The following is an 11,917-nucleotide window of genomic DNA, read 5'->3' as shown; positions in this document are numbered from 1 at the left end:
CACGCACGCACGCACACACACACACACACACACACACACACACACACACACACACACACACACACACACACACACACGATAGATACATACACACAAATGGAAGACATGGCATATTATTAGAGAAAAGAGTAAAAGCAGAAGTGAAAAATGTTTCCCTTTTCTCTGATCTGATCAAATCTGAAAGTGTCCATGTAAGTCTAAAATATTATTTTCATTAGTCTGGTGCAAAAACATTCCCACTTTGTATATATGTAAATATGACAATGACCTGTTTGCTTGCCAATGATTATTATGGTGCCTCACTGGAGTTTTGACTTTTCAGTGTATTGTCTTGGAAACATATCTTTATCCCTCCGCTCCTGAAAGGACTTTTGTCTGTAATGTTGGTAACATTCTTACAATAACAGAAAAAAGCACACACACTAATAAGAGTGGAGGCGTTCTAGTTTTTCATTAGTGCAGTTTTATTACCGTATAACAAGGGTGTCCTGAATCCTTCATATTCTGCTTAAAAGGAGGAAAAAAGGCGTATTTAATGAGAGCATGACTAAAAACAGCAGTATGTCATCACAGCTCACTTCCTTCTCTTCAGAGAAGTTGCAGAGCAGCAGAGGCAGAGTGCTCCAGTTTGATCATCAGAGTGAGGACTTCGCTAAAAGAAGGTATGTTCTAGATATGCAGATGAAAATGATCATTTGGTTCTTTTCGCAGGGGCCCTTAAAATAATCTGTTTTTCATTCAGTCAAGGGTGCTTTGAATTAATCCAGAAACTGCTTTAAGAAGAATGTTAGCTTCCTTGGCATCTATATTTATTAGCCTCTAAAGTGACCTTCATACACTACCAATCAATAGTTTGTTTTCTTAACTTTGACGTTTTCACAGAGTAGAACAATACAGAAAGGCATGAACCACACATAGCACATGAAATTATGTAGTAAGCAAAAAAAGAGTAAACAAAAAAAAGAGTAGACAATTGTTAATTTACTTTCAATTTACGTAGAAACTTTTTGCTCAGTCTCTCAACCAACTTGACAGTCACCTGACATGGGTTTCCAACAGTCTTGAAGAATTTCCGATACATTTTGAGCACTTTTTGGCTGTTTTTCTTCCACTCAATACAATTGCAAATAATGACATTGTCCTGTCTTTACTGATGCCAAAAGTATGCAAAGTCATAAAGGTAAATGATGAAGAATATAAAATATGAAACATGTACATAGGCTATATTTATAAAGAAGTTTGTAGAACAATACCGAGGACAAAGTATGACAGAACACAAGTTTGTAGAGCAATACTGAGGACAAAGTATGCCAGGACACAATAATCTTACACAATAATCTATGGCCCAATACACACCAAACATCTGCAGTGAGACAAAACCGTTACAGGAGTTGCAGCGGAGTGAATTAAATGTTGTTGCCAGCCGTTGCAAAACATTTAACAAGTTTAGTCACAGTTACAAGGTTTTAGGATGTTGCAACTCATCTCATCGCAAAGCTTTGGTCTTCTGTATGTGTATGTCTGTGGTGTCAATATGGTCTTTTTTTTTTTTGTAGTGGCAATTTTTTGTTTCGTATTTCTTTACAGCTATAGTACCACTTCTGCATGTGTGCAATTAAAGTTTTTCTGACTCGTGTCTATAGGTGCCTATCATCCAGCGTTTATTCGTCCTCCCCTGCTCCTCGGGCCTCGATCCTCACTGATTTACATAAAGGATGATGGGGCGGCAACAATGGGATAGTCTATCCCTTCTTCTATCTTTCTTTATGTAGATCAGTGAGGATCGAGGCCCGAGGAGCGAGGGACATGCGCAGGCCCATTCGGTGACAGAACAATTCTGCATGCGCAAAACAGGAAAACACATTAGCCAATAGAAACCCAGCTTTTACCTAAATTTAAATATATTATCTTCAGTTCCGTTAAACTGTCCTAAAAGCAATCTAAATAATTACAGAAATTTACAATAATACTATTAAATCACTTTTCTTATGTTTAGGCTCTTACAATTTTCAACACCAAAAGCATTCAGACAAAGGTGGTGAAGGTTGAAAGTCTTCACTTGTTGTTTTAGTTGGGTGCTTTTTGGTATCAAGATAAAAGAGTCAAAAGAAAAAGGGGGCAAAATCTGTCCTAGAATTCTAAGGTTCTATCTGACATTTTTGTCAAAGTTGAGTTGACATATTCTCAGTCTGTGACACCTAAAGAAGGTGAGGTGAGGAGTTTCTTGAAGTTGTATGCATTTCTAGACATTACATCTAAAGAGGTCTGCTCTGCTAATCAGTATATCTCATATGGAATTCTAAAACTTTGAAGCTCAAAAGCTTAAAACTACTCAGAACATACTGTAGATGGAACCTTATAATTCTAAGTGGACATGCATTAAAAACAGACATCTTGATTTAAGGAATGCTTTAGTCTAGAGAGTTTCTTTTTCTTCTACTTTTGACTTGAATTTTTAATTTTCTTTGCAGAACAGTGTTACTGTGAAAGCCTGCAGAATGTATTGGAACAGTTCAAGTCCACCTGACTATGGAAATTATGACGACTACAATTACAATGACACTTTGACCGTCATCACGGGTACAGCAGTCATTGGTACGAACCACATAATTTCCCTGGTATGCTACGCCCTGGTGTTCATCATAGGCGTCCCCGGCAATGCCTTGGTGGCCTACGTCACGGCCTTCCGCATGCCGCGCTCTGTCAACGCCCTCTGGTTCCTGAACCTGGCCGTGACTGACCTGTTGTGCTGCCTGTCCCTGCCCCTGATGATGGTGCCACTTGCCCAGGACATGCACTGGTCCATGGGCCCGCTGGCCTGCAAGCTGCTGCACGGCACCTTCTACCTGGTCATGTACTGCAGCGTGCTGCAGCTGACGCTCATCAGCATGGATCGCTGGATGCTGGTCAGCTGGCCCGTCTGGTGCCAGAATTGGCGCCGGCCACGGTACGCCTTGTGGGCGTGCCTGGGCATCTGGCTGCTGGCGCTGCTGGGCAGTGCCCCACAGTTTGCCATCCTGGAAGCCCATGAATTGAGGTCCCCCTTTGGCGGGGAGGTGGTTAAGATCCATTGTAGGCCTGTGTTGAGCAGCATGACGGCGGCCTGGGCGGTAGCCATCTTCCGCTTCGTGATGGGCTTCGTGCTGCCCTTCACGGTGATCTGTGTGAGCCACTGGCGTGTATACCAGCGGGCGTCGGGGCGCGGGCAGAGCAGCGGAGGCCGCGAGAGGTCTGCGCGAGCCACACGCGTCATCATCACCGTGGTGCTGACCTTCTTCCTGTGCTGGGCGCCGGTGCACATGCTGGACATGGTGCACCTGCTGCCGGCTAACCAGCACGGGCACAACCACAAGCTGGCGTTGGCCAACGTGCTGGCCACCTGCCTGGCCTACGTCAACAGCTGCCTCAACCCCGTCATCTACGTGTGCATGGGCCGCGGCTTCAAGGAGGGAATCATACGCACGCTCCGCAGCGTGCTCCACCTGGCCTCCGAGGCGCCCACTCACTCCATGGGAGGGACACAAAACTCAAAGAGCACCACGCAGAACACACTGGACAGGTCCGTGTGACTCCAACGGCGGGCACACCGGACCTGACCAGGTCCAGCAATGAATAGTGCCTCCGACTGAACATTCATAGAGTAAATTGATATGAAATAACATGGTAGTTCGCAAAAATAATATGGCAGTTCACTGATACCTCTTTAACTCTGCTACTACTGCACTGTCTGATTATACACACAAGCCTTCTATGTTTTTTCCAGTCTGCTTGCTACAGTGTGCTGCTATTATCATCATTATTGTTGTTGTTGTTGTTGTTATTGCTGTTATTATTAGTTGTAGTCCTTTATGTAACAGAACACCTGAGATCTCACACACACATATTTCACAGTGAGACTACTGATGTTTACGCCTCTTCAATCTGGTGTGTATTAAAAAAAACACACCCGTCAGATACTTTAGTATCCGTTCGGGGAATTCCAACTTCATTTGTACCATTCTTGTTATCTCATCATCTCAGTCTCTTCTTCTCTTCCTCAACTTCACTTCCCACTTGCCACACAGACACAGTCACAGCAGCTTGACCACCAAAGAAATCAAGGAAACAAACCTAACCTCAAATCTTGAAGCAGTATATTAGAAACAAATAAATTAGTTGATGTTGTGGACTGTTATATTGATATCTGATCAGGAGGTGGAAGATTATGACACTGACCTTTTGACCTTTTATTGTGAATGTTGTGAAATAGAGGGCAGTGTTAGAATAGATCGTAAATGCTTTGCAACACCTTAATATACAGAAATCGAATCCATTTGGAAATGTCAGATAGTCATCATAATGATGATATACTGAATTCATGACACAGTATTCACAATGAATTCATAACACAGTAATGCAAATTTCTTCAAAGATTTGCCATGTGTTCAGTACACCCAACGTGTTGCATTTGTCACTTAGTAAGTACAATACCAGGTTAATAAATAATGCTATGATTATTTTGTATTCTGTAGTGTTACTTCTGTATAAGTCTGACATGAGAAGAAAACCCATTCTGACTACCATAAACGAAGGTCTGAAATTAGAGGTGTGTACACTTTCCTGTTCACTATCCAATGCACTGCCTCTCTGTAAGCTAGCACACAATAGCTAAACATATTATGGTAGACTTGGTACTCCTTAGAATAGAATAGAATGTCTTTATTGTCATTGCATTTAACTACAATGAGATTCATAGAGCCACTCCAGCAAAGTGCATCAACACATACTGTATACACACTATAAAAATACATTTACAACACATTCATTGCCAATTTACACCCTCCACACACACACACGCACATACACATGCATACACACGTTTCAATACATCCTACCACCATCCATTGCAACATTGCAAACATCCTCCATGCCGCCTGTGTGATAAATAATAAAAGCATGTGATAAATAATAGTAAAAAATATAAATGAGCGCAAAGTGCTGAGTAACAATGCAAATAGCATTATTAAAGAAGTTTAGCTTCATTTAAAATTGATACTGCCTTGGGAAAGAAACTATTCCTAAACCTGCTAGTCCTTGTTTTTAGACGTCTATAACGTCTCCCTGAAGGCAAGAGTTCAAACAGTGAGTGACCAGGGTGAGAACAGTCCTGTGTGATTTTTGTGGCTTTTAAGAGCAGTCTTGAGTTGGCAGTTTCCTCTAGTGAGGGTAGAGAACAACCAATGATCTTCTGTGCAGTGTTGATCACTCTATACGTTTTTTTGTCTGCTGCAGAGCATCCAGCATACCATACTGACACACAGTACACCAGGATGCTCTCTATGGAGGAGCGGTAGAAGAGCACCATCAGCTTCTCAGACAAGTTTTTTTTTTATTTTTTATTTTTTAAAGAAGTCTGAGAAAGTGCAGGCGCTGTTGTGCCTTCTTTACCACTGCGGTGGTGTTGTCCATCCATGTGAGTCGGTCCGAGATCAGGAATGTGAAGTTGTGTACCCTCTCTACAGGGTCCCCATTGATGAGGAGAGGGAGAGGGTCGGGGTTGCACTTTCTGAAGTCTATGACTAGTTCTTTGGTTTTCCCAGTGTTGAGAGACAAGTTGTTTTCTGTGCACCATGTGACTAGTCTTTGGACCTCAGATCTGAAGGCCGCCTCATCTCCTCCTGTAATGAGTCCGACCAGTGTGGTGTCGTCAGCAAACTTTATGATGGTGTTGCTGGGGTAGGAGGGCTTACAGTCATAGGTGTACAATGAGTACAGCAGAGGACTCAACACACAGCCCTGACCCCGCGTACACACTGTCTCCGTCCGTCAACGGATCACGGAGGTTGGATCTGCCGTATGTGTATTTGCATACACGTGATCTGATTGGCTGACGGATCCGTCGCTGCCTGAAAAGTTGAACATTTCTCAACTTTCTTGACGGAGGCAACGGAGCTGAAGCGACGGACGGACCCACAATGCATTTCGAGTCCGCCCCATGCAAAGTGAATGAGATCCGTTGACAGACGGAGACAGTGTGAATGCGGGGTGAGGGGAGCTGGTGCTGAGAGTGAGGGTGGAGGATTCATTGTGGTCTGTTGATTAGGAAGTCCATAATCCAGCAGCAGATAATTGACCAAGCAAGCAAGCTAGCAACCAAGCAGAAGTGATAGGATGAAAGACATAATGAAACATGGTGAATCAAAGGAGAAGGTGATTTTAGCAAGTGAATACATTCCCTGGAGAATAAGTGAAGTTCACTCTTTAAAAAGTGAACAAAGGTGTGACATTTATGCAACACATGCCTCAACCACCATTTTGATTGTGTAAGATTGTGTAAGTATTACAGACCAGGCTCTTCCTGCTCTGGTTCAGTTGCTTCCCACTAAGGTTGTTTAAGTCTAAGAACACTGAGATAATCAAACAGCTGTCATAAGGTCAAAACTCGGAATATGAATATCCATGTAAACATACTCAATATTGCCAAATGCTTTCTTTTGTGTTTGTTGATGTTCTCAGAGACTAGTACAATTTTTCATACTATGGCACAACTTATTTAGAGTGTGCTGTCTCAAGAAGCAGTGACTCCACAACTGATCTTCAATTCATAATAGCATTATAATAGTCATTGCAACATCTAAACGCCATCTCTGATACACGCTGGATCACAAAATAATTTTGAAGTGACTTTTGAGTGTATCTTTCATGCAAACTTGATTCTATTTTTTTTAATTGATAGGAATTGGTCAAGCTGTGTTTCGGCATGAATCAATACTGAGAGACCCCTCCCCCCGTAAAACTGGCTGAAACTTGGAAAGTATTGATCTTAGCACAAAACATTTTTACAGAGTGTCTCTTGGGTAACATACTGTGCACATGGCATTTTTTTTTTAAAAAGATTTTTTGAGACGCAAATGCTTGTGCTCTGGTTGAACTGACGTGCAATGACCCATGGTAGAGTCTATGGAAGCATGACATTACATTCCTATGTTACAGACCCTAGGGCCCAATCCCATTTCTCATTCTTCCCTTCCACTAGTGTGGTGGTTTTCAGATTATATGTGATATTTTAGTCAGAATTCACAGGATGTATTCATGGTTCATAAGCCTTAAAATTGGGCCTACTGCCTTTGATCTTAGTGTGGTTCATAAGCTGTAACATGGGGCCTACTCTATACAGTACTGTATGTTCTTATGTGTTCCTGTGTCTGGCATTTTTCTGCAAACATCAGCACCAGCATTAGCATCTGGCTTTGCTGAATGCGCTTTCATCTAGACTATCTTAACTGACCATCTCAACAAACCAAAGAATTATATGGGACGGAAACGCCATATTAGGGCTGAATCCTCATGTTCAAGGGAGAGGGGAGGTCATCCGCTGGCCGGGTCCGAGAAAGGACCAGGTGAATCCTCATGATCAAGGGAGAGGGGATGTCATCCGCTGGCAGGGTCCGAGATAGGACAATGTGAGGCACACTGTCCTAGGCACCAGAAAACTTACACAACTAATTCGGACCACTTTGCAACAACCATCCATAATAGAGATGTCAAGAAGAAAGTTGCCGAGAGAGAATCTATATCATCCCCTGACATATCAAAGCAGAGAAAACACAAGAACACAAGGTCCGAGGAAAATGATATAAACTTTACGCTGATTGGCTAAAAGAATATGGGGTGATGCGAGCGGGGACACCAAGAAATGTGCTTCAGGTATATAAGATTAGACCCCGACATCTTAGGTAGGACGTTCATCGGGATCCCCAGCGGATGACACCTCACCTTCTCCCTATTGTCTTGACTGTCAGCCTGAAACTTTGTTTTCGCTGTACTATCATTGCAATATTGGGAATAAAGATCAACAGTCTACCAGAAGTCTCCTGTCTGCATCGTCTCCTACGGACGCTTTGTTCCAGAGTGCTATTTAGTATTTAGTATATAGTTAAGTGGTAATTAGTATTAATTAGTGATAATTGGATTCGCATAGTGGAACAATTTTCCACGACACTGCCTATCCCTCGTCCCTCGAAACAGAGGCAAGACATAGGGGTGAGAATATTCCCCCTGGATATGAGACACCAGCAACATACACGTAATTTAAAAACAGATCTTACCACACTGAAAGTCAAGATTTTGTCACTAACAACAACCTACATCTGTCAAATACAGTTAACATTTTCAGCCCAGAACAAAAAAACGCTGAGGAATTTATTCTATTCTATTCTGCTATTTAAGCAAAAGTGTAATGTTGAATGTTTCATTCGCCAGTGGTTAACTGGTAGTAGTAGTGGTAGTACAGTAGTAGTAGTAGTAGTAGTAGTTTATTCATATATAGTCAAAAGATACAATTTAGTACGCTTTGTGTTCAGTAATGTTCTTTTGCCATGTAAGAATGGGTCCCCCATTATAAGCTATTTAAAGCTTTTGAGCAGGGGGCCCAAAGTTCATGAAAGAAAAAGGTGAAAAGTGTCCAATATGTAATGTGGTGCTGTGTAAGAATTTAAGCATTGCATGCACAGACAGGCCAGGACATATTTTACATACAAAGACGCACAAGCATGTGGTAATACAAACAGACAATATTAACATACATTTTACATTCAAGCCCTCAAACAGTCATCCCAATTACATCCATGTCATGTAGCAGAGATATGGTTCTAAATAGTTGGACAGAAGATACACTTTTAGAAGACGGAGAAGAAGTGGAGCATCAGGTCAACATCAAGATTATTCTAGATCTGCGGTCCCCTGCAGGCAACACTCATACCAGTACTGTGAAGACGGCGTTGCTTACCTGTAATAAGTTGTTTGTTCCTGGTGTGGTGTTTATGCTGGGGGCGGCAGATAAGGAGCAGAACAGACAGTCTAGGCCATGGCATGGCTGCCCAAATTGGGGCCCGATAATATTTGACCCGCGTCTTGTCCACTGGCACGCACCAGAGGGTGGCGCTGTTGAGCTCCAATCAGCTCCTATCCGTTAACGTTCAGTCAAGATCAGTGACAGTGAGTGAGGATGGAGCGTGTTAGGCAGTAGCACACAGATAAACGAATTTTTTTAAATAGTTGGGAACACGATTATCTTTTCACCGAGGTCGATTCCACCGCAGTGTGTCTCGTATGTAAGCAAAAGGTCGCTGTTTCGAAGGAGTATAATATTCACTACCAAACTAAGCATTCGGAGTTTGCAAGATACACGGGACAGCATCGCAAGGCTAAGGTAGCAGACTTGCTAACGAAGCTAACCACCCAGCAGCGAACTTTACTTCAGCCGTCTACAACAGCTCAAGAAAATGCCACTCGAGCAAGTTATCTAATTAGCAATGCTATTGTCAGAAGTGGGCGAGCTTTTGCAGTTGGCGATTTTGTCAAAGAGTGTCTTAATATTGCTGCCCAAAGTGTGTGTCCGAACCAGGTGAGGGTATTTTCTCAAATTAGCCTGTCACGGAACACTGTCACCCGCCGCATTGAGGACATGGCCGAAGACGTTCGGAGCCAGATAGCTCAAAGAGCAGGTCGGTTTTCTGCGTTCTCCATTGCCTGCGATGAGAGCACCGACATATCAGATTCAGCGCAGTTGCTGGTGTTTTTGCGAGGCGTCAATGAGGACTTTGACGTGTGCCAAGAACTAGCAGGCCTGGAGACACTGAAAGAGACTACAAAAGGTATCGACATCTTTATGGCAGTGCAGAGAGTTATGGACAGACACGGTTTGAAGTGGGAGAACCTATCTGGCATCACGACTGATGGAGCCCCGGTAAGAGAGCAGGCCGCGGTTGGTGAGCGGAATGGAGTAGTGGCGTTTTTCCAGGCTCCTGCCACACAGTCTCTATTTTCAGTATTATTCAATCAGCTTAACCTTAACCTCGCTACAACTGCATTTTGAACATCTGTTTGACAGTTTTAGCCAGCCAATATATCTAAAACCGCTAAAAAGAAAGAACTTTCACCGGACTCTGCTATCGACAATGCTACTTTAGCTTGCATGCTAGCTGAACTGCGGGCAGACTTGCTAACGAAACCTGACTCACTGTCCATCAGATTTGAAAATAAACTCGCTGCCATTGACGCCAAGTTGGATGGTATACAGACTACAGTTACTAATCATGAACAACGCATTTCCGACCTGGAATCTGGGTAAGAGAGCAGGCCTAACCGCACTTGTGTCAGACAAAGTCTCCGAGTTTGGTGGCTCGATTTTCAAATATCATTGTATTTTGCATCAAGAACTTGATGACCCTTTACAACTTCAAACATTACACATGCATTATGGAAGAAATTGAATTCAGGAACTCCGAGGCAACCATAGTGATGGAAAAGTGGTCGGGTGGGAGTATTTGCAGCAGACCATGAAATAGCGCGAATGACTTTCTTTTGTAGGCTCTCAAGTTTTTGAAGATAGATAGCTGAGAGGTATTCGACCAGATGACGTTACAATAGCTCAAATGAGGTTCAAAAAGAGTTTTATATATAGTAAGCAAAGCAGATAATGGAAGAGAATGTCTGAGTTTGTAGAATAGGCCAACGTATTTAGATAACATTTTAGTCAAGATGGTCAATACGGCATTTGAAGTTTACAAACGGATCAATATAAACCCAAGAATTTAGTGGAGTTAACTCTCATTATCTCCTGACCATCAATATTGATGTGTAATAGCTCTGTGTTAATTTTCTTTCTATTTGAGCAAAATAATATACAATTTGTTTTACTTACATTAAAGAGACCCTATGCAACTTTCTGCAGGAGACGATCGCTCCTTGTTTACATCTGGAAGTCTGAGACGAAGAACCACACTTGCAATTTATATATTTAAATATAGCCTATACATGTATAAATATACGCGCTAAAGCTGTAGGGGAAGCTCTGCAGAGAAAATGCAAGCATAAAACGAGCAAAAACGAAAACCGAAACCGAAACCAGAGATGAAATCGCCAATACTGCATAGTTCCTCTTTAAAGGTATACTATGCAACGTTTTTCAGTTAATCAATTCGTTCCATACTGTTATATATGATTAAATGGGTCATTACCGGTCCAACGGTGGTTTTTTTGGCCGCTCTAGTGGTCTGTAGCGGTAAAACCACACTTGCAACTTCAGGAGACACCGGGCACGCACCCATGCTCTGATCCAGGAAGTGTCATGTAAAGTCTCATGAAAAGGCACGGCAGACTGACCGATTGAGGAGTTTTGTCAAATATACACGCTAAAGCTGTAGGGGAAGCTCTGCAGAGAAATATGCAAGCATAAAACGAGCGAAAATGAAAAGTGAAAGCGAAACCGGCGAGGAAATCGCCAATCCTGCATAGTATACCTTTAAGTGATAGTTTATTTACCTCCGCCAAGGAGGTATATGTTTTCATCGGGGACCGGCGTTTGTCTGTTTGTGTTTGTTTGACTGTTTGTTAGCAAGATAACTCAAAAAGTGATGGATGGATTTCGCTGAAATCTTCAGACATGCATTATAGTCTAGGTCTTGTGTGACTGAAATTGTTAACCAGTGTTGAAATAAAATGTGTGAATGTGTTTTCTGTGTTAACTGGCGCAGTGCCCGTAGGCTATAATGTTTTCCAAGAAACTTTTAGGCCATGCGCAAGCGGGCCATTTCAAGTGTCTGGCAAATGTAAACACACATAATCGGATTTGGGTCTCTGGCGAAAGTAGATGTAAACAAACATGCAATCGAAAAAAACGGATATGAGCACAAAATCGTAATTGAGCATATCCGATATGCAGTCTAAGCGCAGCCATAATTTCCCATCTTCAAAAAGTCAAGATCCAGCAAATTGCTGCACACCACACACTGGGATTTCTATCTTATTTTATCCTCAATTTAAAGGGATATTCCGCCATTTTTGGAAATACGCTCATTTCCCACCTCCCCTCGAGCAAAACAATCGATATTTACCTTGTTCCCGTTCATCCAGCCATTCTGTGAGTCTGGCGATA

At 42.4% G+C, this 11,917-nt stretch overlaps 1 protein-coding gene across 1 annotated transcript; it reads left to right on the top strand.

Moving 5' to 3' along the window:
- The first annotated feature begins 132 nt into the window (after positions 1 to 132).
- On the top strand, positions 133 to 4,478 carry c5ar1 (complement C5a receptor 1). Its single transcript, XM_062552237.1, has 3 exons — positions 133 to 191; positions 593 to 662; positions 2,472 to 4,478. Exon 3 carries the CDS (start codon positions 2,499 to 2,501, stop codon positions 3,567 to 3,569), a length of 1,071 nt encoding a protein of 356 aa, XP_062408221.1. The 5' UTR covers positions 133 to 191; positions 593 to 662; positions 2,472 to 2,498; the 3' UTR covers positions 3,570 to 4,478.
- Positions 4,479 to 11,917: the final 7,439 nt, after the last annotated feature.

Source organism: Sardina pilchardus, chromosome 13 (assembly GCF_963854185.1).
Source record: "Sardina pilchardus chromosome 13, fSarPil1.1, whole genome shotgun sequence".
NCBI lineage: Eukaryota > Metazoa > Chordata > Actinopteri > Clupeiformes > Clupeidae > Sardina > Sardina pilchardus.
The sequence above is the reverse complement of the archived record's forward strand: the minus strand, read 5'-3'. Positions and strand labels throughout refer to the sequence as shown.